The following is a 27,751-nucleotide window of genomic DNA, read 5'->3' as shown; positions in this document are numbered from 1 at the left end:
ATTATTATTATTATTATTATTATTATTATTATTATTATTATTATTATTATTATTATTATTATTATTATTATTAATATTATTATTATTATTATTATTATTATTATTATTATTATTATTATTATTATTATTATTATTATTATTATTAATTTTATTCAATTAACAGATTGAATTAAGAACTTATTGTCGATTAGATTCTAAAAGGGAAACAGATCCAAATCGCCGATGTTATCGAATGATTCTGTTTGTTCGAACTCGATTTTCGCCAAAAATAATTTTGCACAATAATAATTTGTTAATGATAATTATGCATACATTCATTGAAGCAAATTATGCTTTATAAATAAAAAGAAACCTCCTTACCATTGAGTTATCTACTATTTGCAAAATTTACCACAGGGAGCGCAAATTATGTTCTCAATTAATTGTGTTGAAAAAATAAATCCATCATGTCATAAAATGCTAAACCTGTGTGAAGGGTCATCAAACGGATTATCAAAATAGGTCTCTTTTTATGATAATATGCAAAAAAAAAAACATTTATATACGCATTTGCAAGGTTGTGCAAAAAATTTGGAAATTATTCAGCGAAAATAAGCAAATATTCTGTTTTGAGCTCCGCTTTTAATCAATGCCTAGATCTATATCATTTTCATATTGATAAAACGCAAAGAAAGAAATAAGAAACAGTAAGACACTCAGCGGTCGGTCGCTAGTCGTTCGGCTAGTTATGGCTGTTATGAGTATACATCTATTTCAATAAAAGGTTGTCAGTGCGAACAGCGAATGGCAATCGCGAAATGGCAGTTCTGCGACGGAAAGATGATTACATTAATAATTACATTAAATGGACAATCGTATGTTTTATTTATATTTTTCTGAATCTGCAACAAATATTTTGGGATCCATGGGTCCTTTCGGTCGTAGAACTGCCATTTGTCAATCGCCATTTGCCGTTTGCAATGACAACGTTTTTTGGAATAGGTGTATAATCCAAGCACAGTCAAATGAGTCTTACCAATTGGGCAGCCGAAGAAGTCAACACGGAGACCCACCAAATGATTACTGCCTTTTACAGGGTAGATTCGAATATATCTAGTTTGTACAGACGGGAGCAAACGGTGCGATACCACTGTATCACTGTCATAGTTTCCATCGAAGTACTGTGAAGAAAAATAAAAAGGACCATGTTACACAGACAAACAAGCACATAAAAATACAGAAAACAAACCGAGGAGCAGACAGAGGGAAGCACACACACACACACACACACACACACACACACACACACACACACACACACACACACACACACACACACACACACACACACACACACACACACACACACACACACACACACACACACACACACAAAAAAAAAAAACAAACAAACAAAAAAAAATAACATACGAACAGACAGACGTACCCGTATCTCATCCGATGAATTTCGGTACCATGACCATGAACCGCCTTTCAGGGCCTTAATTTTGTACTTCGTCACCCAGTAATCAGAAAACGGAAATCCTTGAGTGGACACCTTTATGATGAACATCTCGCTACCAAGATCTACTTGTAGAAAAGTGGAACTGAAAAAAAAACCCACAATATTAAAGAGACAGAAAAGAAATAAAGAAAGAAAGAAAGAAAGAAAGATAGAAAAAGAAAGAAAGAAAGAAAGAAAGAAAGAAAGAAAGAAAGAAAGAAAGAAAGAAAGAAAGTAAAAAAGAAAGAACGCAGGCGCGTACCCAGGATTTGATGGGGGGATGGGGGTTGCGCAGTAATAGGTAACATAGAAAAAGGTAAAATTTTAATGACCATCATCACCATCGTTCTTCTTCTTCTTCTTCAAGGTAAAATGGACAGAGTAAATGAACAAGGGTCTTATCGAATGCAAGACACAAACAAAGGCTCAATTATCATCGGAAAATCAACCCTGGTTGCGGACATCTCGAATTGAAAAGCCAAAATTTACGAGATCAGGCTTCGAGGCTGGAAAGGATGGAGCTGGACGGAAGCGTAAACGATGTGCAGAATGCGATGGGGTCAAAGCCAAAAGCCAAAGATCACCAAGAGAGCTCATCAAGGAGATTAGCATTATGGAAAAAGCGCCTCACACTCAGCGATACTAAGGCCTGGATCAGCGAGCCAGCCCCCCTCCCCCCCCAGTGACGTATTTTTCAAGACGAGGATTTTTAGAGGGGAAGAAAACGTGCTCCAAATACAACAACAGCAGTGTTGTTGACTATGTCAACAACAACGTGTCTAATCATATTGTCAACACGTTCAATTATTTCATTGTCAATCCCCTTGAGCCTCACTTAACGGCCATTGTTCCTTGTCCTACGCACTGAGACTAAGACATACAGAGCACAGAAAAGGAAAAGGTGAGAGTAATGACGAACTTAATGAATTTATAAAAATGCGCTGGAACGGAAAGACCCAAAAAGATCTAAAATTTGCTTTTGAATCTGATAAAGTGCAAAATAGGTTAGGTGCGGCTCTAGAGAACCCGTGCGTGGATAAAATGACGGAATTGTTCACAGAAGCATGCAGTAGTAGAAACATGCGAACGCGGTGGCTTGCGGTAACAAGTAAACAAAACAGAGAGAAAGGACAAAAATAAAACTGGTTTGACGGAGAATGCAGAAATGACAAAGAAAATCTCAGATCACTGGGCAAACAAGTCTCACGAACACAAGATCAGGCCGACTTACGCAGTGCATTAATATTTAAAAAACTATATAGAAAAATACAAAATACAGCCACCTGCAGGCTACTAAACAACCTTAACTTTAGCGAAACTAAAAAAACTGGAAACAAATAAAGAATATTCTCAATATAGGGAAAAATAAAGATACCAAAAAAATTAGGATATTGAAAAAGCAGGTAAATTTCGCGGCAACCGACACCGTCGTGCCTTTAGACTTTCAAATCTCAGGAAAAGAAATAACAACAGCAATAAACGAATTAAAATCGCTGAAGGCCCCGGGTGCAAACAATGTTTTAAATGAAGTCCTAAAATGCGGTAAGGAGGCATTGAAAAATCCACTAAGAATTTTATTTGATAGGATATTAGCAAGGGGGGTATACCCGTCTATATGGAGCTTTGGTCTAATTGTGCCAATTTACAAGAAAGACGATCTCTCTAAGCCTGAAAATTACAGAGGCATAACTTTACTGTCAGCCACAGGGAAAGTTTTGAACGCGATCCTGAACGAAATATTATATAGTTTTTTTTGGTGAATAAAGGCATACTTAAACCAGAACAATGTGGTTTAAAAAAAAAAAAAACACAAGGGACCGTAGATAGCATTTTTGTGATGAAAATTTTAATTGATAAATATGTAAAGTCCAAACCAAAAGAAGCGGGTAATATCCTTTTTGCGTGCTACGTCGATTTCAGCAAAGCATTTGACAGTGTACCCAAAAATAAACTTTTCAAAAGACTGGAATTGGCAGGAATAACAGGTCGTTTCCTTCACGTACTAATTTCAATGTATGCAAATGATAAATACTCAGTAGAATTAGACAGTTTTGTGACGACGGCATTCAGATGTTACAAAAGAGTGAAACAGGGGTGTATGTTTGGGGGGGAATGGGTAGTTTCAGTGAAACGGCCTGGGAGGCCCGGATCCCCCCTCCGGGCCTTCCAGCCCCGTCTCTATATGTCAGGCAGATAATGTTTCGCGTACATAAACAATGGGCAAAAGCTAATGTAGGCCAAATCGATTTCACGTACATAAACAATCGGCAAAAGTTAATGTTGGCAAAATAGATTTCGCGTACACGGATAATCAATTAGGGCCGCAGGTGTTTCGCGTGCATGAATAATAATTAGGGCTGCAGGTGTTTCGCGTTCATGAATAATTAGGGTGTAGGCCGGGCGCGTGCAAGCCCAAGGACTTGCGCGTACACGACTTTTTTGGGCAAATAGTGGTGGGGCCGCAAAAACGAGGAGGGCCGCCAACCTAGGGAGCGTAGAATAACCGTTTTTCGGCCGTGAGTTCAAAGCCGCCGGCGTGGCGTTTAAACCTGAGTTCTACTCGAACACCTCGCTCCCGAACTCCTCGCGAATTTTTCGCAGTCTCTTTTGCATCCTTTCGCGTGCCACCAGGGAGGGCCCTTTCCCGCTTTTTTTATCATGCGGTGCGAGGCCGTGTCGAGCTCTGATAGCGGCCTTGAGCGCGTTGTATCTCTCTTGTTCCTGAAGTATTAGCCGAAACTCTTCGTCTGAGATACGCCCGTCTTGCAGAGCCTTAGAGACCAGCTCGCTGATCGAGTTTTTCTTACTCTCCGCTAAAACCACCGTGTCTTCGTGTTTAGCCACCTTGCTCGTAAGACCCCTAGAGATCACCCCCGCGCCCGCACCCACGACACCGACCAGCCCATCGACCCCTGCCAGCGGAGCGCCGATCAGAACCCCTATCCCACTCAAAGAGACTCCCAGCCCGGCGCTGGAAAGCGCCCCTGCAGCGATACCGGATGCCACAGACACAGCATGGGTAACGGCGAAGGCGCGCTTCCGCACCTGTCGATAATGCGTTATCTCATTGTCTAGAACCGCCTGAGTGTCACGTATTACCTGGAGTCGGAAAATTTGCGCGTCGCCGCCGGTGCTTGCCGGAGCGGTAGGCGTTTGCGGGGGGTGGGCACTGGGGAGCGGGGGATATATGGATATGCCACCGCTGCTAACGTCGCTGTTCGCCATGCCTGCTATGTCGGGCCTAGGTTAGCTCTAATACGAGGCGAACGGGCCTGCCCTTAAAGTCCACCCATCTACCGCGGTCATCCCTGACCCATATTGGGATACTCGAGACAAACTCAGAGGAAGACGCTGCGACACAAATGGGGGTGTCGGGCCCATAGACGACTTTCTCGTGCGGCCTCCCGCGGGTTTCTAGGCAAGCGAGAACGTTTGAAGGCTCGTCTAAGGCGAAGCATTTCGTGCGGTCTACGATATCGCAGAAGATGTAGATGGCCTCTATTTTCGACAAAGTCACCTCAAGTGGGATATCCCCCACGGGCAGTACGAGGCCCCGCCCCCCATCTGATCGTCTTTAGCCTCTAGGCCAAATAGTGCGCAAAGCTCGGCGTTCAGGAACACAATGCCTGTGGGCACGAGCACGATCTTCCCGGTGAGGGGATCCAGCTTCGCGGTCAGAATCTGGCTTTTAGCGTGGTTGATCGTTTCCATGATGGACTCGGCCGTGTGGTGCCCGGCTGGCAGAGTAGCGATGGTCGGGAGGGAGTCTGTAGTCGTTATCTGCTGCTCCCGCTCGAGATTTTACCAGCTGTTAAACAGCGAGCACTGCCGGAGCGCCACAAAGCGCGGGCGCCTTATCGGCTGCCCGAAGAAGAGCGTCAGTTCACCTCCGGTGAGCACAGCGTGTAGGACCACCATTGTGTTGAACATAGCCCGCCTTCGTGTTTAATAGGGCTGAGCATGGATTGGGAAGGCTGGCAGATGCTGAACGAGGTCCCCCGAAGGAAGGAGGAGGAGACGAAGAAGGCGGCAGTTGCGGCGGGAGCCTCTATAGCCGAACATATCAAACACGCTATAGCCGAACAAGCCAAAAAACCGGTTTCCCTAGGTTTCCCTAGGTCTCTGACCCTCGCGCAAAAGCTGCTCTACCCAGTGCCCGCGATCCCCGTGGAGAGCACGGCCTCAGACATCACCCCACTACTCACGCAGCTGGAGATACATGTGGCTGAGAACAAATCATTCACGACTAGGGTCCGAGACATATTCAAAGAGACAGTAGTCACGCACAAGTCCGCCAAGGAGTCTATCCGGTGGCTATCGGAGCCTTCCTATGGGTACTGGCCACAGCAACTCAAATTTGCGGTCTGGTGCGCAACCGCCGGATGTGGGGTGTCCCTAACTGACCCCACTTTCGCCACGCTCCCCTCTGTCATCAGGGGATTTCTAAGGTTTCACGTCTACTTCACCACCCGGAGGATACTCTACGAGCTCGGCGTCCCCCTGCCTGGCGACAGCCCGTTCGCGCAAAAAGGTAACCACTACAAGAAGGCCGCTTTCGAGCGTCTATGCATAGAGTTCGGTTTGCCGCGTAAGCCGGACTTCCGATGGAAAGGCGGGCGGAATCACGGGCTAGGCGATGTGTTTGTGTTCTACCCGGGGGAGGGGTATCGCAACGTGCACGTGATCTGTGGCTACGACACGGCGGCGGACGAGTACCCGAGCCACCTCAATCTGTTTAGCGACGAAGATGGGAAGTACAATAGTGGGAAGCAGGTGGGTTACATACGCAACGACGACGTCGGCCGAAATCTCGTGAGCCGCCTGAAAATCACGTTTGCATTAGAAACGCTCCAGGACACCAACCGCTACGACGTCTCCAAGACGTATGAGGAGCTTTACCTGTCCAAGGTCGAGAGAGAGGACCGCCTGGAGCAGGGCATACAGTCAGAAAACATGCGCAAGCTTCGCTCCAAGGCTGGCGATAAAGCGACCAGTAACGCCAAGGAGAACGCTCTAAGCGCCGCCCACGGGGCGAGGTACTCCATCCCGCTAGACCATTCTCTGCTGACGGACCACGGCGTGCTATACCCAAGGGCGCTCCCCAAGGCGCTGCTCTTCGAGATCACGTTCGCAGCGGAAGACCAGGTAGTAGTCGGAACCGATGCCACCAAATTATCCTATGGCATCAAAAATCTAGAGCTGGAGTACAAAAGCCTGAGGGACGACAACCTCGCCCGGTCTGCAGCCGCCGCCTACCACAACGGCACAACGTTCTTCTACGAGCAAGTGAACCTTCACAAGACCTTCGTGATTAGCAAAGGGACGGACAGCATAATCAACGAGAGTGTCAACCTGCCGCGAAGGTCTATGAGTGGTCTGCTGCTCCTCTTTGTGGAGCCATACACGGCAGGGACTCGCGACTCTGAGAAGTTCGTGTACCCCGACATCAATAGCGTTCGCGTTACAATCGACGGCATGCCAAACAAAGTCTTCAGCCAGGGCCTGCGCCCCACGGATTTCTGGAGGGAGGCGAAAAGGCTGTTCGTCCGCCCCTCCCAGGGGGGCACAGCGGAGCGCCCGCCGCCCCGGCAGTCGGCCCCGAGTCGTTCTATGGCGATAACAAGTTTGCTCTGTGGATCGACCTTCGAACGACGGACGACAGCGCCATCCATGGGGGTGGTCTCCGATTGGTCAATACCCGCGTGTGCACCTCGAGATAAAACGCACGGCAGGCGGCTCGGGTAGCGTAAACTGTCACGTGTTTGTAGTGGCCGACGCCCAGATGAACCTTATGAACGGACAGCTAGAGTCCATACAATACTGAGCATGTACGGTATGGACCCGAAAAACGTCCCATTTAACGCTCTCATCGTGGGCCCGACGTCATGCGGGGAGACCCAATTCATAGTGGACCGGCTGCGCGGCCCTTTCCGGGGCAAATTTGACTACATCGTACTCATGTGCCGTACCTTTGTCTTCAACAAAACATACGACGGCTTCGGCGAGGGCGACAATCGTCTGTTTGTCATCGCACCTGAGGCGGGTCGGATCGACCTGCTGCTGAGGTTTGTCTCCGCTCTCTTCGAAGGCACTAATACGCTAATCATACTCGACGACTGTGCGGCCTCGAAAGACGTAAAGAGGCGCTCTGACCAGCTCGTCAACTTGGCGTTCAGCGTGCGCCACGTGGGTATCAGCGTGTGGGTGATCACGCAGCAGCTCACCAGCATCACGAAGCCGTTCCGCGAGAACATCGCGGCCCTGGTGGTCTTCTATACCCCGAGTAAGGCGGACATGAAAGCTATCCTGCATGACTACGGCGCGGAGCTCTCAGAAGAGAAGATGAAAGAGTACATGAAGGCCCTCAAGACGAAAGAGTTCTCGAAGTTAGAGTTTTGCTTGCGTCACCCTTATACCATCGCCCTAGTTGAACGGTAACCACCGCCCTAGGGCATAACGTATATGCACCTTAGCCACGGCATGATGAGCGACGAATACTTTGAGAGTCTTCTTGAGGGGGACGCCGCAGGCCTCCCGGCCGTCGAGTCGTTGGACTGCTCGACGCATCCTGCCGGGGCGGCAACCGGAGGTGAGCAAACTGAGATAGCAGACGCGAGGGAGGGACTCGCGATTCTCGTAGCCTCGGGGAAGTCGAGAGAAATGGTAGGCAATGCCCTGACCCACGACGACGTCAAACGCATGAGCGCCGAGGAGGTGAGGAAGTACCAGAGGCGATTCGAGACCGCTCTAGCCAGCCGGACTACAGACGCCCTGGCAGACAGCTTTCTGAAGCTTACGACCAAGCTAGTAGGCATGGCGCTGCCGATAGACAGTGTGGTCGATCTTCACAATGACCTTGTGTCCGACTACATCGTCAACAACGAGCTCCGCAAATTGTGCGGAAGCCTGGCTCTACGCCGCGGTCGTTTGATGTCTTTAGCCGCCGGGGCGTTACACATAGCGCGTCATGTGGACTGTCGTGCCGACACCGGAACGGCAAGCGCTGACGCGCGGAGCCAACGCGAGGTAGCAGCCGCGGACAGTGTCGAGCCCGCCATCCCAGAGTAGACGCTCATTTGAAAGCTCGCCACTTCTCCTACCACTTGGTACCAAGTACTTGGTTCCAAGTAGTTGCACGCACGCCTGTGGCTGCCGGGACGGCAGCGGCGCGCGAATCACGAGCCCCGAACCGCCCGCGACCCGACCTCACCCTGGACGAGTCGAAGCCGGAAGGCGCTTGGCAAAGTGGAACCGAATCAACAGAGCGAAGAAAGAGTCGCTTCGTGTCGTCGCTGCGCAGCAGCTGCCGGTGGCCCCGGGGCCGAGCGAGCCGCAGGGCTTGCGCGCCGACGATGCCGCCTCCGGAACGGCAAGCGCTGGCAAGCCTTCGGCACACACACCTGCCCCGGAGAGCAACTCTGCCTGGTCGGCCAGCTCGGTCATCGGGCTCGCTGGTCTTCTAGTGTCATTGATCGGCCTCTACACACGTAGGCGGGAGCTAGCTGCCGCGTTCACGCGCACACCAGCTGTTAAGCAGCGAGCTACCGATCCGCACGCAGCGGCCAACGGCGGGACTCCGCCTGCAAGGCCGCCGCTGGCGCACAGCAGACCAAGGAGCGCGCTCCGGCGACAGCGCTTCGCGTTCCCGGGTCTCGGCTGTTATCCATGGAGTAAGCAGACATTTAGACACGAGGGCCCCACCCATATCCGCACGATGTCGACGACGCAGCAGAGCAGAGCAAGATTACAAAGACCATCACCGACGCCGCAGTCATAACCGGCCTCGTCGCCTGTATTGGCTGGGTTGGGCGCAAGGTCTTACGCGAGGACTTTACCAAAGATCCCTCCGCGAAAGCCATGAACTACGCAAAAATGACTGCCGCCGTCGCAGGTGCTGTCGCTTTCAAGGGCTATCTTGAGGACCAGAAGATCCTGCCCATGTAGTAGCGTGGGCCGTGTGTTAGACTCGTGCGCGCCTTGCGCATACACACAGCGCGTGGAGTGTGCTTCGCATAGACATGGCCTCTATCGCGATTTTGGTTGGCGGCGCCGTCCTAAACGCGGCTGCATTCGTTGGTGGCAACTACCTCGCAAAGTTCCTGTCGAACGATGAGAGCCCCGCCTTAGCCGAGAAGGAGAGGCACGACAAGGCCCTAGAGAAATACCAACAAGACTATGGACGCTATCAACAGCGGCGACAAGAAATCCTCGATTGGCAAGCTCAAAGTCGCGAGAGAGGGGCCCTCGCAAAGCAGAACTTCACCGTCACCGACTACGCGCTCAAACTCTACAACCAGACCTCCCTGGAGTCGATGCGGGCCCCCGAGCTGTCCAACTACTACGTCCCCAGCAAAACGCAAAAGAACGCCGAGTTGGCGTACATAGGCGCCGGCGCTCTCGCCATCGGCTACGCAGCTAGCCGCTTCCTGTGATGCAGCTGCCGTCGAAACGCGTATACGTCTAGGCGGCCTTTTTCCATGCTGCGCGTATTACGTACGTATACGTACGCCGAAGGCGTAGCAGACGGCATCCGCCTGTTGGAGACTGATTCCCCCGTCGCGATACGCACGTAATGGCCCGCCGGAACGGCAAGCGCATGTCCGACGAAGAGCTCGATGCGTTCCTTCGTCCTATATAATACGCCAGAGGTGGTTTCCAGGGAGTGACCGCTCTGCATGCCAAACTTCCCAAGGGCTCAGGCTCCATAGATCGACAGCGCAGGTGGATAAGCTCGCAGCCCGTCGGGGGCTACACACAGACGCCCCCTCCTCCGACTACCTGCGCCCACTTCTCGGAGCAGATACCAAACCGTATCCACCAGTCGGACCTGCTATTCTTACCAACCGATCGCGGGTACAAGTATGCCCTGACTGTCGTTGACGTTGCTTCGCGATATAAAGCCGCCCGCCCACTGAGGACTGAGAGCGCGGCCGTCGTCTCCCGCAAACTCGCTGGCATCTATGAAGAGGGACCTCTCACATGGCCTAAAGTCCTCATGTTTGATGACAGCACGGAGTTCAAGGGTGCTACCACGAAGCTCCTAACAGACCACGGGGTGGAGGTCCGACGGGCTGAGCCTGGGCACCACAGGAGCCAAGCTTTCGCCGAGTCTTTCCATCGCTGGATGGCGCAGCGGCTATTTCGTGCGCAGTACTCGAAGGAGCTTGCGTCCTGCAAGACAAACCGCGAGTGGGTTACTGCTCTGCCAATCGTCATCTTGGACATGAACGCAACGAAGACTCGCATGACTGGCCTTGCGCCTGAGGACGCCATAAAGCTGAGGCGCGTGCCTCTCAAAGCCGAAAAGCCCCCCCTTAGAGGTCCCCTTGGAGGTCGGAACGGAGGTGTAGATCGCCGTAAACGAGGAAGACCTTCAGGACAAGGGCCGACGGCGAGCGACGGACCCGTGGTGGACAAGGAAGGCGTACCCAATACTAAAGAGGGTCATGGAGCCCGGACAGCCAGTGTTGTATTACACGGCGTACTCTAAGCACGGCTTCACGCGATCGCAGTTGCGTAGCGCGACGCCAGCGCGATCGAAAAAATCTTCTGGACGCTAGCGTCACCCTAGCGCCACGCTAGCGCCACCCTAGCGTGATCAGCGCTTGTGCCTTCTATTGCAGCTGAGGCACGTGAGTCTGACATTCCACTTGTGGTGACCCTGACTGTCGTCCCGCCGGTCAATACTGAAGCATTGGGGATGACTCTTGGTGTACCCCTGAAGCAGAAGCTGAGTGCCACAGAGCGTGCACTTCTTTTCCGCGTCAGCAATCATGCCGAGCACGTGGTCTACCGTCATAACGTGGTGCGGCCCCGTGTACTCCGTGCGATCCTTTTGCCTGTCGTCTATAGCGTATCGCTTGATTCGCGCCATAATGAGCTCTTCACTGGGCGTAGCCTGCAGTCCTGTGGGGACCAAGGCACCTGGGGTGTCATTGGGGGGGGGGGGGGGGGGGGGTCACGCGGACTATCTGGTCGGCGAGCCGCACGCGGGAGATGCCGGTGTATACAGCATTCGTGATCCAGCCCTCTAAGCTGTGGTCTATGATAAACAGACGCCTTGGAGTCTGGATGGTCTTGCCCTGCACCCGGTGGACTGTCCCCCAGCCCGCGTACTTCCACTCGAGGGGAAGCCCGTTAAGGACCACGCCGAGAGGGACCTCGACTACCCTGCCTTTGTACGCGTCGACCTTCTCACCCCTTTTGCCTGGCACGGGCAGCGGCCGTCCTTGCTTGCGATAACGATGCGCGACGCTAGGATCGGGGTCAAAGCGGATGGTTGCTGGCAGTCGGGGGTAGTTTTTCCTGTGGTGCTCTACCAATCGCTGCTGGACAAGGGCCCCCATCTTGTTGGTCGAGCACACCCACATATCGCTTGGGTGGGCCTGCTCGATCGCCGCGTCGAACGCCACCCCATCCCACTCCTCTCGAAACACCTCAAGCTGTTGGGAGTCTGGCTGACACCAAATCCGGCCCTTTATGTCGTGGAGCCTGGAGGAGGGGGCGGCAGAGCCGCAGTCGCATGTACTGTACGGCTTTCCGCAGTCTTCACACAGGCAGCGGTAGTCGGACTAGAACCAGCGGATGTTCCCTTGTGCCCACTCCTTGAGCATATCGTGAGGCCCCTCTTTATCTCCCCAGGGCGGGACCTGCCCATAGTCGCCACAACACACTACCTGACACGTCCGCGTGGCGAGATACCCTAGGATGGCGCGTAGCACTTTAGTCTGCACCTTACAGCACTCGTCAATGATGATTACTTCTGCAAGACGGTCGAGTTTGTGCCCCAGCTCGGAAGGTCTCCACTCGTCTATCGTCTTCTCCGCTGGTATGCAGAGGTAGTGGTGGTAGGTTTGAGCCTTCACCGCGATGCGCGGGTTGTTGCGATGGTCGTGGGCGAGGTCGTTCTCGGGGGTGAGCACCACAGCGTTACGGCCACGGAACATGCTCACCGCCCACTCGGTCTTCCCCGATCCTCCAGGGCCGGCTAGATACATCCTCGCAAGGGTTGCGGCCACCAGATCGCACGGCAGACTCGGCGCAGTGCTTGGCTCCCTAGCCAAGCACCCCGACCTCTTCGGACCCCAAGCCGCCTCGGGCCGCCACTCGTACCCAGGCTTCTTGTGGCGCCACTCTCCATACCTCGGATTTCGCTCCACTAGCTTCACACCACTGGGCACCGCCTTTGCGTATATGGCATCTGTGCACACACGGAGGACGTCTTCGCGGGGGAACCGCCTCAACATGCGTCGCAACGCTATGTTTGTGTACGCCAAGACGAAGGCCCTAATGTGGTACCATTGTGAGCGCCGGACTCCGTCTTTGTATTGGATCAGATGAGCCCCGTCGGCATGCTCGAAGTTAAGTAAGTGGTCGGTGCCCGCAAGGAGGTTCGTCAGATACGCGGCTTCTTCACGGTCGCGGACTACGATCGAGGACTCGTCGCCATGGCGAGCGCACTTGCCTACGAAACGGACAGCGAGATCTCGACCCTGCGAATCTTCGCCGCCGGGGCCGGAGTGGGGGAACTTGATGGAGTCCTTTTTTCCGACGCTATTCAACACCTCCCTCGCCGCGGCCATGGCGAGGTCACCCGAGTCTAGCAGGTCCTTGAGCTCTGGCGTGGTGATCCAGCCTTCGTTTTGTTCCAAGTGCTGCCCTACCCTCCCGGAAGTGTAGGGGTGGCAGGCCTCAGAGAACCCCCACTCGGTCAACTGAATGGCCCCGGTTAGTTGAAGAACCTCGCTCAATGGCCGTCCCGCAACATCCGCGATACGATACACGTTCGTAGGGAAGCCGTATTTCCGTACCAGATCAATGGCGTCCGAGGCGCCGCCGAAGACACTGTCCTCGCATCCTAGGTACGCCGCACGCATGTCGATGTGCGCATGAGGCTGCGCCCCTAAGTTTTCCCTGCTATTCCACACTTTGGACTCAACCTGCGCCGCTCGCGAGACGTCCCTGTATTTAGGAGGCGTTGGCCTGATGTTTTCTCTTTGGGTCCACTTCTTGAAGCGATACCCGATTGCGCCGCCCATCAAGTGCGTAGCTTCGATGTACTCTTGGTAGGCTGGGTGATCATCAGGGAGCCATTGAGAATCATGTCCAGTCTCGTCTGTAAACGCCCTGTCGATTGCCCATCCGTCTTGTCCCGATCGGTACAGTTTGCCTTCGTGCGTGACTATAACACGCCCACACAGCCAGACCCTCGTGCTTCTGGGGATCGCCCTGTTTATGAAGCGGATGAGCACCTCTCGCACCTTCGCCTCTTGCGTTTTCGCGGCGGCACTGGTAGCGCGAGGCGCTGCCTCTCCCTGACATAGCGAACGAAGCTCCCTCTCAGCCTCGAAGTCTAGTCCGTGGACGCTCGCGATCGCAGGTGGTTCAGTCGGAAGCTCCGCCCAGGCGTGGTTATTGTGGCAAGGGATGCGGATTTGTGTGTACCCCCTCTCGTACTTCCCCGAGTCCCACAGGACGTTGCCCAGGGCGTCCACGGCTACCAGCTTTATCCCGAGCTTCTTTTCCATCTCAAAGAGGTCTTCTTTGGTGCACCCCGTGGTGGCCAGCTTCTTGTCAAATCGCTCGAGGATCTTGCCTCGTGTCTTGGTTAGACCAAGGGAGCGCGAGGTGCCGCGATTCAACATAGCTCACAACATAGCTCACAACACAGTTAACGAAGGCGTCACCCCCCTCTCGCACAAACATTGGCCCAGGCTCACCATTTTGCCCAGGTAAAGGGCGAAGCTCGTATCTCACATAGACGAGGTACTCTCGCCCTTTCTCCCAAATACCCGCATCGATGCCTTCCAGGGCGCCGACTGTGATTTGGCCCCCCCTTTTGACTAACACCCCACCGATCTTGTGCTCCGAGCGCCCTCCCTCCTCTGTGATTGGCGCCAATGGCTCTGCGGGGGCCTTACCAACGAAGAGTCTGTAACGCCGGTTGGGGTCTACCATCTCGAGCACCAGCGGAAGCACTGCGTTCGCCCGCAGAGACTCTCGCTCGTGCGAGACCCACCACACCGAGTCGTCGTCATTAATATCAGGCCCCCGCACAACCGGCTTTAGAGCAATCACACCTGTTCCACCAAGATCTCGCATCTCCTGGTAAACACTGGCGCTTATGTCTCGGCCCCGTAGATTGGCATCCACGCTTGGGAACCGAAGATAGGCGCCGCCGACGAAGAGAGAGTAGTACGTCTCGGGGTCTAAGCTCTCCGTGCCCTCCTGCCGCCGTCCCGGCAGCAGAGGGTCGAACTCGCGCCAGACCTCCTCCGTCCACACCTTCTCCGGTACGAGCGGCTTAAGCAGCCTGTGTTTGACATCGCCGGGGATGTCCTCGTCCAGGATGTTTTGGACCAGCCCTGCCAGTACGGCGGTCGCCTCTTTGTCACGCATGCTATCGAGAATCTCCTCTATATAAGCGCCCATGTTTGGGTATATCCTGTGCCACCCAATCTCCAACTGCCCGTATCACAACCGGCGGGATGAGTGCCCGGGTATGACCCGAGTATGATCCGACCGAGTCCCTACGCCGCAGATCCTGCACGGCACGGCGAGGGGGATGCCCATACGGAGCCTTTGGAGGTGCACCTTGCAGTAGGTGTCCATGCACCTTCGGCCGCACGTGTTTGCGTGGCCGGCGTTCAGCCACCCGCAGTAATCCCTTCCGTACCTCATCCTTCGAACACTCGGTATACCATTGAACATACGAATGTCTAATTGCAAACCCAACGCCTAATTAATTATTCATGCACGCGAAACACCTGCAGCCCTAATTATTATTCATGCACGCGAAACACCTGCGGCCCTAATTGATTATTCGTGTACGCGAAATCTATTTTGCCTACATTAACTTTTGCCGATTGTTTATGTACGTGAAATCGATTTGGCCTACATTAGCTTTTGCCGATTGTTCATGTACGCGAAACATTATCTGCCTGACATATAGAGACGGGGCTGAGGGGGGATCCGGGCCTCCCAGGCCGTTTCACTGAAACTACCCAGTCCACCCCCCATGTTTTCTCCAACTCTATTCAACTTCTACCTAAGTAGCCTGCCAGAAAAAATCTCAACGCTAGAAATCGGGATGACTGTGAGATACACCATGCATGCATGCTTTACGCAGATGATCTGGTAATATGCCCAAGATCAGCAAAAGGGTTACAAAGCTACCTTGATGTCCTAGTTGACTATTGCGACAAGAGTGAGCTTTCCGTTGATCTAGACAAAACCAAAGTACTAATCTTTAATAATTGTGGATAAATACTTAAAACTACATATTCAGTTATAAACATAATCTAATTGAAAATGTGAAATCACATAAATACCTGGGCGCTCATTCCAGCACATTCGGAAATTTCAGCTTAGCCAAACAAGAAATAAAAAAGTAACCCTAAAGGCTCTATATAAACTGAGAAACGTAATGGTTAACCTTTTTTGAACCAATGTACCCTCAGACTAAAATTATTTGACGCCTTAATGACGCCAATTTTTTAGATGGCTTCTCGGGGTAAACAAATTTGCAGCTCAAATGCGTGCCGGGCGGAAGGGCGGAGGTGGGAAGATTTCCACTGCGAATACAGGCTAAATGTAGAGCATTGAAATTTGTGTGTGTGTGGGGGGGGGGGGGGGGGGGGGGGGCTTTAAGAAATTTAGACCAAAATAAACTTTTCAATGTAGCGTTGCGTGACACGTTAGGACGAGAAAATAAAGAATTCTGGACAAACAAAATTGAACATATTTTAAATCACGCCGGGATTAGGGGAAATATGGTCAACCCCATTCGACGCACAAATACAAATAAATATCATACGACAGAAACTGACAGATATAGAACAATAAATCTGGCTCAATGAAATTTATAACGATGAATGGAAATACCCTCGACATAAAAACAAAATGAGAACATTTGGGAAATTTAAGAGCGTTCTCAATTACGTCGAATTACGAAGATTATCTCTCACAAGTTAAAAATGTTAATCACAGAATTGCGCTAACAAAGCTTAGACTAGGCAACCACAAGCTAGCTATCAAAACAGGACGTACCATATGTTCTATTTCAGTGTTGTTATCTGTGGATTGACTACATACTAGACTCGCAGTTGTATGTTGCTTAGGTTTTATTTCATGCTTTATAGTGAAAGAAAAATCATCACTCTATATCTCGGCTTGATTCAAGCGCAGCGAGCCACTCTAAAATACCACGCTTTCATAACTCATTGTATCTGTGAACCACTGTCTGTGTACCATTATTAGGCATTTCATAAAATCATAAATAGATATTTACAATATTTACATATTTACATTACTTATTTTTACACTAAGGTGCAGGATTGCGGATTATCAAAATATCATGATTGTTTATCATTCATTTAATAATTGATAATTTGATATTTCAATGATTTTTAGGTGATAATAGTATGATATTGTCTTGAAAAAATTCTAAGTGAAATATCAATGTGAAATATAAAAATGTCATTATCAATTGGATTATCATGGTAGTTGACCCATGGTAGTTGAAGGAATCTCAAATCTCAAATTATCACTATCATTTTCATTAATAAGAGAAGCAGGTAGATTGATAAATCTAAATATCAGTATCAATAAATAGAAATTAGCAGGATAAAGTGATATTCCAAAATAGCAACTTATCATGGTATCAATATCATATGATTTTATTATTATTATTATCAATGTTGAACAAAATAACATAAACAGTAAGCGAATGATATATCATAATAATATCATATTTACTTGACCAACGACTGACTAAGATTGATAGTATGATATATCATGATAATATCATTTTTTATTTTACTTGACCAACGACACACTAAGATTGATAGTATAATATATCATGATAATATCATTTTTTGTGTTTACTTGACAAACGGCAGACTAAAAGTGATAAATTTTAAATCGTATCTTTTTTTTATTTCGGCGATTTTCGTGTGCTTTGGATAATAATGAAAAGCTTCATCCTGGTAATGTTTTTATTTTTTATTTTACGGTTCACATCATTTTTCGCCTTTTTAGCTCTTTCTCAAGATCTCTGTTGAAGCTGTTGTTGACAAACCAAAATAAAATGTTACGCTTGTATTGGGTCATTTTTCTAGTGACCTCGAAGTAATTGTTCAGACGACGAAAGCCCTGTTCGCACGACTCAGTGTTGACACCTCGAATCTCGGAAAATTTTTGTCTGTACCATGGCAGTTATTATACTTTTGGTCAATAAGACTTTTCCCATAAGGGCATAAGAATTTATGGATTGTTTACACATTTTTTTTGGATTCCCTGGGGAAGAATAATGTTTGAACACTTATTTCAAAAGTTTATTCTAAAAATAAATAGCTTTTCTTATACTTACTTATGCTTCATTCTACTCATCACCAGTCAGAATAGAATGTTTTCATTTATATATATATATATATTATTATAGTGTTGGTTTGAGAAAAATACAAACTACATAGGTTTCCCTACAGGTCTGTTTCGTGGTTGCCCACTCATCAGGGGATTCCCTGATGAGTGGGCAACCACGAAACAGACCTGTAGGGAAACCTATGTAGTTTGTATTTTTCTCAAACCAACACTATACACCGCTCTACTTTCGAGTATTGAGCACTTTCTATGAAAACCTTCAACCATCATTTTATATATATTATTAGCTTTGTTCTACCTATGTTTTTTTAAGACTTGACACTCAAATTGTTACTATCATTAAATATTCTGATAATATCATGATATATTGTCACGCAGGAATAAGTCACACATGTAGTGGAGTGATATTTAGCATCTAGAAATTATATACGGATCGGCTGTCAGCTTATTGAAGTCCACTTGACAACTAAAAGCATTTTGTTTAGCTAACCTATCGCGTTTGACAGGAAAATCTAAAACGCTCGCATAGAAATTGCTTAGCCAAGCAGTTCATATTTTTAGCAGATTGACCTTTTGCTCGGGAAACTTATGGGCGTACCGCGTCCCTTTTCAAGTGGTACTGGAGAACAGAGTTTTGAGCATTTGTCTTAGTCCTGTATCCGTTAACTACATAAGGAAAGTTAAGTCTGAGCTCACACAAGGTTTACTTTAAGTAAGCTTCAGACCTAGCCGTCGGTAGAAATAGGTTTTAGTACATTTTAAGATTTTGAGTGCAAAAATGATTGGAATGCTGTCAATCATAATAGTCACGTGTGTATCTTGCCATGCGCAGTAGCAGTGTAACAAGTTAGTGTGTGACAACCATAGTCAGTAGCAACATGTAAACATTACGTAAGTCACGGTAGCCCAAGGGTAACCGACTGGCACACCCACATAGGAAGGTCGTCCCTCGTACACGCAATGGTTAAACCCTTATCCAAACAGTGCTAAAAGCCCTTTGGGATGTCAGTGTCAGTTATCCTAAAGGACATGCCGTCTTAGTAGCATATAAATATGGGTGCGTACCGAAGCCCCAACACACCAAAAAACTCCCTTAACAACTTGAAGAGACACCTGTGAGACAATACTTGTAGACACCAGATGTTGTAAAGACTTTGTAACAGCGAACAAGTAAAACCCGGTACCTCCCCCAGCCAAGCGGGTCATAGTCGTTTTCTCACAAATGGACAGAGAGTCATAGCTTCTTGTTACATGTGTACATGTTGTACTGTTACAATATCACTATATCATGGCCTTAGAAAAAATATCATTATATATTACTATATCATGGGACTTGGAAGAAAATGTACCTCATTAAATATTCTGATAATATCATGATATATCACTACATCATGGGCCTTGGAAGAAGATGTACCTCATTAAATATTCTGATAATATCATGATATATCACTATATCATTGCCTTAGAAGAAATTGTGCCACATTAAATATTCTGATAATATCATTATATATCACTATATCATGGGCCTTGAAAGAAATTGTGCCTCATTAAATATTCTGATAATATCATGATATATCACTATATCATGGGCCTTGTAAGAAATTGTACCTCATTAAATATTCTGATAATATCATGATATATCACTATATCATGGGCCTTGGAAGAAAATGTACCTCATTAAATATTCTGATAATATCATGATATATCACTATATCATGGGCCTTGGAAGAAATTGTACCTTATTAAAATATTCTGATAATATCATGATATATCACTATATCATGGGCCTTGGAAGAAGTTGTACCTCATTAAATATTCTGATAATAACATGATATATCACTATATCATGGCCTTAGAAGAAATTGTGCCTCATTAAATATTCTGATAATATCATGATATATCACTATATCATGGGCCTTGGAAGAAAATGTACCTCATTAAATATTCTGATAATATCATGATATATCACTATATCATGGGCCTTGGAAGAAGTTGTACCTCATTAAATATTCTGATAATATCATGATATATCACTATATCATGGGCCTTGGAAGAAATTGTGCCTCATTAAATATTCTGATAATAACATGATATATCACTATATCATGGGCCTTGGAAGAAATTGTACCTTATTAAAATATTCTGATAATATCATGATATATCACTATATCATGGCCTTAGAAGAAATTGTGCCTCATTAAATATTCTGATAATATCATGATATATCACTATATCATGGGACTTGAAAGAAAATGTACCTCATTAAATATTCTGATAATATCATGATATATCATTATATCATGGACTTCGAAGAAATTCATAATATATCACTCTATCATGGGCCTTGGAAGAAATTGTGCCACATTAAATATTCTGATATCATGATATATCACTATATCATTGGCCTTGGAAGAAATTGTACCTCATCAAATATTCTGATAATATCATGATATAACACTATATCATGGCCTTAGAAGAACTTGTGCCACATTAAATATTCTGATAATATCATTATATATCACTATACCATGGGCCTTAGAAGAAATTGTGCCTCATTAAATATTCTGATAATATCATGATATATCACTATATCATGGGACTTGGAAGAAAATGTACCTCATTAAATATTCTGATTATATCATGATATATCACTATATCATGGGCCTTGGAAGAAATTGTGCCTCATTAAATATTCTGATAATATCATGATACACAAATGCTTATATGATAAAAACCCTTTGAAGAATATCAAAATATCAACCCCCATCAGACTCTTGATAAATCATGATATTTAGGGCCTTAAATACAAGAAACATATAAGAAATATCATGATATATCACATTTAATCACATCATTAGTCTTAATAATAGTGATATACGCAGTCCTGCACCTCTCTCTATTTTTACTAGGCTTACAATTGTTTATTATCTATTGTCCCTTTAAAATCCGATTCTTCATTGTCTCCATAGAGCCTCGCAGTGTTTCAGCTTTCCATGGTTTCCCTCTCCATTTTAATCGATCAATCGACTTCACCATTTTTCTATCGGCATTATGCTTATCTTAGAGTGACTTAGCCTGAGAGTACGCTATATTATGTTCTCAACAGACTGCATCGAGTTTGTTGATAGGGTCTCTTACTTTTGGATCGCTTCAGTTTAATCTTTCTTTGATCCTCGTTCCAGGGCCACATTAGCTGTATTTTTCTAGTGTGGGAGTGCGCGTGTGGAGCTCCCCTAGTTTTGCTAGAATAGTAATGTAGAGCCTCTCTATAGTAATAGAAGAACACGAAAGAAGGGATTCACTCCCGGAACACTCGAGGGTAGATTTTACTATCGGCTCGTACGTAGGCCTCTCAGTTTCTTCAGACAAAAGGGTTCCCCTGACCACAATCAGCCCATTTGAATCTTCTCATTAAATATTATCTTCCATCTGTCTTTTCTGTGAACAAACAAGCTTCGAAGCACTAAAGTGGGGCGGGAAAAACGCGTAACAGCGTAAGACCGAGTGGTGCCTGGGAGTTGCATGATTGACTGGATTGATTGTGACACCACAGGGTACCCGTGCGATGACCACAAAATCCAAGGCGCATAGCTATACCATATTTCTATAACTATGGAGCTCCGCGCTGGCTCCGCTACAAAGTAATATAATCTCAGAAATTATCCCACATTTTCCTACATTTAGTAGAAGTTTGACGAGTTCCATGGTATTTTTAATAGCAGAACTGCCATTTGCACTTATTCCAAATTATCTACAGTACTTGGCAGGGATGGAAGCTCAGGAACCAATAAACCTATCGTTATCGGTCAGGTTGATACAGGCGTTTGGAGCGTGGGAGGTGCCATCAATATGTATACCTACAAAAGACTTATGAATGACTCATGCATAGATAACTTTCTAGGCGAAATAGATAAAATAGATTGTCTAATTGTGTAAATAGTCTTGAAAAATGAAAAATGGATGCTAAAACACACATGGAAGATACTAAATTCCCTATTGAAAAAAACATTTAAAAAACGAACTATCCAGATATATTTAAAATTTAACAAGCAAGAAATTTCAAATCCAAAGGATATTGCTGATAAATTTGCTGATTATTTTACAAATATAGGGCCAAACCTTTAAAAAAAATATTGAAAATACGAACATTGATATAAAATCATACTTAAAGGCAATAGTAAGAGCAATAGTTTGCTCTTCCGTCTTACCACGCTTGATGAAATAAAAGAAATTTCTCTAAAAAATAAAAACAGTTGTGGATTTGATGATATTAATATAAGGGTTATCAAAGCAGCTATTTCAATACTATCAAATCCTCTCAGTACCATAATCAACCAATCTATTATGGCCGGTATAGTGCAAACTCAAAAAAGCCAAAGTCATACCGTTATTTAAATCAGGAGAAAAAGAGTTATTCAGTAACTATAGACCAATTTCTATACTTCCATGCTTCTCAAAAATTTATGAAAGAGCAATATACAATCAACTTATCTCATTCATTAACAAATATAACATTCTAAATAATAACCAGTATGGATTTAGAGACAAAAATTCAACAGTTATGGCAGTTTGTGACTTTATATAAAAAATGTCTTCTTCTATTGATAAAAGCTACAATACTATAGGCATTCTTCTTCAAAAACTGCAATTTTATGGTATCAGAGGAATTCCACTGCTTTGGTTCCAAAATTATCTTTCAAACCGAAAACAATTCGTTCATTATAAAGATACAAAGTCATAAGAATATGAAATAACCTGTGGTGTTCCCCAGAGTTCCATTCTTGAGCCCTTACTATTTCTTATATACATTTATGATGTCCCTAATGCCACGGAACATGATGTCCCTAATGCCACGGAACTGTTTTCGTTTACTCTTTTTGCTGATGACACAAACTTAATTTTCAAATCGAAATCTGCTGAGGACATGGATGAAATTTTAAACTCCGAGCTATTAAAACTAACAGAAAGGTTTAGGACAAATAAATTATCACTTAACACTAAAAAACAAACTATAAAATATTCAGAAACGGCAAAAGAAAAACAAGACATACAACTAAAATAGAGATAAACAACGAACAAACCCAGATGGTAAATGAAATTCTTAGGACTCATTATTGATAATTAATTAAATTGGAAGTCACATATCAACCATGTCAGAATTAAAATCACTAGAAATTTTGGAATAATGAATAAACTTCGCTTTTATTTGCCTAAATTTAGCCTACAAACTTTATATTTTACATTAGTTCATTCGTACATACACTATGAAAACATCAACCTGGGCAAGTAATTATGACACAAGTTTAAAACGAATATTCCTTTTTGCGAAAAAGGTGTGTTAGAATAATAACAAATTATCATTACCTCAGTCACACTGAGCCCTTATTCAAACAATAAAGGTTCTTACGGTCTATGACATTAACACCCTTGAAACTGCATTATTCATGTATAAATTCGGCAATAATCAATTACCGTGGACTTTTGATAACTTTTTTTAAAAGAAAAAATACAATCCACAACTATAACATGAGAAATTCATGCGACTATCGCACAACTCTTAGAAAAACAAGATGGGGCCAATTTTCAATTTCGTACAGGGGTCCAAAAATCTGGAGCAACCTCACTTCTCAAGCAAAACAATGCAGATCAAGAAATATGTTCAAAAAGATTGTAAAGGACAGTATTCTTTCTCAAAAAGCAGCTATTGATTTATAGATATGATTCTACTATATTTTATCAAATCAGCAACATGTACATTTAATAATAAGGATTTCTTAGTCAAATCAAGAACATTAATATATATTTTAGTAGAGACGCTACTACTATTTTTTTTGCATTATTATCATTATGCTATTATTTGGTGAAATAAACTTGATTGATGGATTGATTGATCAATATAGGCTCGATATGACAAAATGTGATATTGTTGTCTTCACTTTCAAATGGGTTTAGTTGATAAACTCGGTATCAGAGCCACGATACGCAACTCGAACGGCAATGATCAAATCAGTCGGTCAAACACTAGAATTCTATAGCGATGTCGAGCAAGTACAGAGCCCTAGTTACAAAATTAGACTGGAGGTCACATCCACCACAACTCTAGAGAGCCGCATGAGAAGAGCACACAGCTATACCTACCTATCTCAGCGAACGAAGATAATGGCAAATCATTCAGGCTAGGCCCTCTTGGCCCTACTTGAACAAAACCGACATCATAAGCTGGTGTGTGACTGCCTTTGTGTTCAGAAACGTTCAGAAACATGGCGACATCGTTATGTTATCGAGATCTAAACTGAGCACCATAGATTAAATTATCAATCTACAATCTCGACAACGAGATCAGCGAGAAAGATTTGCAGTTGATAGTCAAAGAGGCAGAAAAATGTAATAAGATGCGTCAATCTATTAGGAGAAATGCATATAATATTCCACTTAGACTAGACGACAAAAAAATGAAAACGAAGACCAGATCAGAGAGCAAATCATGCTCGATATGAAAGAGAAACTAATGAAATCTTCAACATCAGATTCTTTTACGACAAGACCCGCTATAGTACACATTTACATATCAGTAAAGAGCGACGGTAACTCACACCACCTTAGCCACCCTCTCACCACGCTTACAACACTCAGTCACAAACACATTACCGCATATGTATACCCATCCTAGATGACTGCTCTTCTATATGTTCCTAGTTCCCATCTGTTCCCATAACCCCTCAGTGTCTTCAGGCTTATGGCGGAGATCGCGACGCGCCGCGTGATTGGAGCCCTACACCTAAGAAAAAGTGGTATATAGCAAACAATTGGAGCAAGTCCAGCTCCGTGGAGAATCGAATCGAACTCTTTTTCAAGAGTGGGCGCAAGGGTGTGGAATGAGCTGCCACAGTCATTGAGAGAGTCCTCAAAAAAACAGTTTAAAACAAAACTGCGTTCAGCCCTGGTTGATATCCTTATTAAATATGATGACTATATTGATGTCTGCAAAATCAGCACAGCTTTGAAAAATCACAATTTATTGGTATCATAAACTCACATACTTATGTTTGCTTTGTTTTCCCCTTTTTTATCATCAGATAAATAATGCTGTAAATGCTCTTTTTTCTCTAAGACCAGAAGTGTTTATTTAAATTTTCATTTTTCTCCCAAAATTTTTCAAATTTCCAAATTTTCATAATATACTAGTTCTCACTTAACTTTGCTTATACAATTATATTTAATATTTATTTAAATAAGTGACTGATCCGCCTCGATTAGCTTGTCTATTTGCGGATCAGTCACACCTACTACAAATAACAATTTGATACAATAAAAAAGTCTAAGTCTAAGTCTAAGTCTAAAGTTGAGGCCAGATATTGGCGCGCACCGTGCGTGAGTTGTGTATTTGCACGTCGTGCACACATACTGCTTCTGATTGCATTTGACTGCTTTATCGCAAACAGGGCATACAGGCGCTGGAGCTCGACGAGACGCTTTGTTCTTGGAGGTGGCGCAATCCTTTTTGGCGCTCCCATTGTTTGAAGGGCCGGGATTCAGTTTGAAGATTAAATCTCCTTCGAGGAGATAATGGAAAGTAGCGGTACTGTTAGTATAATACGCGCGCGGGCGTTTGGCGCGTTTAATCCTGATACTGAATTCCATGTGATCAACAAGTGAACCCATGTGAAGCATTCCAGCGGGTACCCTGTGGCAGATGATGGGACAAATAAAGACGGGGATCCTGTGGTGCCAAAGAAGATAGCCAACAAATGATACTGCCACAGTCTACATGAGTAACATTATTCACCGTAGGATTGTAAGAGGCTGCTTGGGTCTTGTATAACCGTATACTTTCGCAGAATAGGCTCAAAGTTGTCCTGGCTTGTTGTCGAGTTGAATAATTCGCTTCGCTGGTTTCGGCTTGGTGTCCATTGTCTTGAGGCGTTGATGGCTATAACCTCTTTTGTTCTCTTATGCAAATCCAGGCGAATGGATCACAGAAACCATCTCTAGAGCTGGTCAGAATATCCCATTTTGCGTAGTTATTTTGAGATGTAATCCAGTCAGAAGAAACCAATTTCCTGTAGACATCCTTAGCTACACATAAAGTGCGTTCGGGATGTGTTGAAAGCAGGTTAAGGGTAAAACTTAACAAGAACACGGAGCTCCAAAGTACGCGTCTGTACATGTCATGCATGTCTTGTTTTTCGTATAACATCAAAAGCAACATATAACATTAGACCCCCCTTTCTGATTAGGACAATCAATCTACTAGTAACAAGAAATATTTCTAAAAAGCCAAGTGGGAAGCAACGCTTTGTTTGGTGTTCCAGGTCTATAAAGCTGATGACAAACACATGTAGAGGTCACGGTGGCACTTTATTTTCGGGACTTATGTCCTGCTGAGCGTTGAGACAAAGGTTTTGAGCGCTGATCCCCACAGATAGACATTAGAGTGTTTTGATTATTTTATCAAAGAGTTAATTATATGCGCAAGATATCAGAGTACAAACTGGATTTCAAAGTGTCCTGCTTCGGGCCAAAAACAGAAAAAGAGCGTTACTACTAACTGGATCGTCAAGCGTTTCCGGTGTTTTAATGCAAGAATAAATTAGCTCGCGAATAGAATACCTTTAACAGTCACGTATGGAAAAATACAACCATTGAAAGTTTATTATTATCAATTTAAAACTCTAATGTGCAAAAGAAATATTTAAAAGAAAACTAATTGTGAAACAACTCTTAGCTTGGTGTTCCTGGTCTTGTCTTTATAAAGGTGTTGAAAAACATATGTAAGGTCACGGTGTCATTTAATAGACAAAAGTTGTCGAATTATTTTTACGAGTAAGCCCACTAAACTGGTACTTTGCCCATAACATATAAAAATTCCACGGAGGACATCGGTGGTAAAAAAAAGTAGACAAAGGAAATATGCTTCATACAATCACTTTATCAACCGTTACCAGGTCATGAATGCGCAAAATATCGCAGTACAAACAGGGTGTCAACGCGTTCTGTTTGAGTAATACAGAAACTGTATTCCAGCATATCCTTTCATTCAAGTTGAATAAGAAGGGGAAAGTGTTATTCCGTGAAACTTGCTTCTTAAAATATCTTATGACTACTCCCGCTATGTTTTCATATGAATATAAAAAACGCCACGACTCGAGGCAGAGCCCTCTTTAAACGAGCATTTGTTTATGTCGAAGCCTTTTAGCCTATAAAGTGAGTTCTATTCTCCTTAAACAAAAGACTAATCTTGACAGCAAACCATCACCTGCTTTACGATGAAACGGGATACTTACTTTCGGCTGCGCGCGAATAGTTTACCAAATGGCGGGAAATATAGAAATAGCAAATAACATAAATGACCTCATTGGGAAGAAACATTTGGCAAACGTAAGAACGCATAAAGCGTTTGAATAAAATACCTTTTCATATAAGTATTTCTCAAAGGGCCTGTCTCAAAAATACACATTTAATCTGTACATTATAAAATTATATTTGCTTACCTTGCTCCCGGGACGAAACAAATTTCGTTGAAATGAAATTCAGGCATTCTTCGAGTGCTGCTGAATTCACAACAAAATGCCTCCGAAGCGGCAGTTTAGATCGCCGAACTCCACAAGGAAGAAAAAATTACTTCGAAAGTCGATTAAGTCGATTCTTCGAAATGGCAAATAGTAAGGGAAAATAAGGATCCGGCAAAAGAACCGCATAGCGCTGTTTTAAAATTCATTTAGAGAAAGTGATTTAGAAAAGTAAAGTGAATTATTCGGTAAAACCTACTCACGTGTCAAAAGAGGGTAATCCGATTGGTAAAATAACCTATTAAATATGGATGATTAAACCGTAACAGTGAAACTGGACTTAGCACCGAAATCTTGAATGGCTTCCCAGTCACACGTA

General features: G+C 45.3%; 1 protein-coding gene across 1 annotated transcript; it reads right to left on the bottom strand.

The window, feature by feature from the left end:
• Positions 1-767: 767 nt before the first annotated feature.
• Positions 768-27,751, bottom strand: LOC125562946 (contactin-associated protein like 5-1-like). Its single transcript, XM_048727303.1, has 3 exons — positions 27,355-27,751; positions 1,427-1,586; positions 768-1,160 (listed from the first exon to the last, which is right to left on the bottom strand). Exons 1-3 carry the CDS (start codon positions 27,399-27,401, stop codon positions 768-770), a joined length of 600 nt encoding a protein of 199 aa, XP_048583260.1. The 5' UTR covers positions 27,402-27,751.

This window comes from Nematostella vectensis, chromosome 5, assembly GCF_932526225.1.
Source record: "Nematostella vectensis chromosome 5, jaNemVect1.1, whole genome shotgun sequence".
Lineage (NCBI taxonomy): Eukaryota > Metazoa > Cnidaria > Anthozoa > Actiniaria > Edwardsiidae > Nematostella > Nematostella vectensis.
Note: the sequence above shows the minus strand (reverse complement) of the source record. Positions and strands in the feature narration are given on the sequence as shown.

Coding starts and splice junctions, on each gene's coding strand:
- LOC125562946 (XM_048727303.1), bottom strand. CDS start 27,401: ATGCCTGAATTTCATTTCAACGAAATTTGTTTCGTCCCGGGAGCAAG. Junction 1,587..27,354: donor TGTTTCGTCCCGGGAGCAAG/GTAAGCAAATAT, acceptor TTTTTTTTTCAG/TTCCACTTTTCTACAAGTAG. Junction 1,161..1,426: donor ATTCATCGGATGAGATACGG/GTACGTCTGTCT, acceptor TTTTCTTCACAG/TACTTCGATGGAAACTATGA.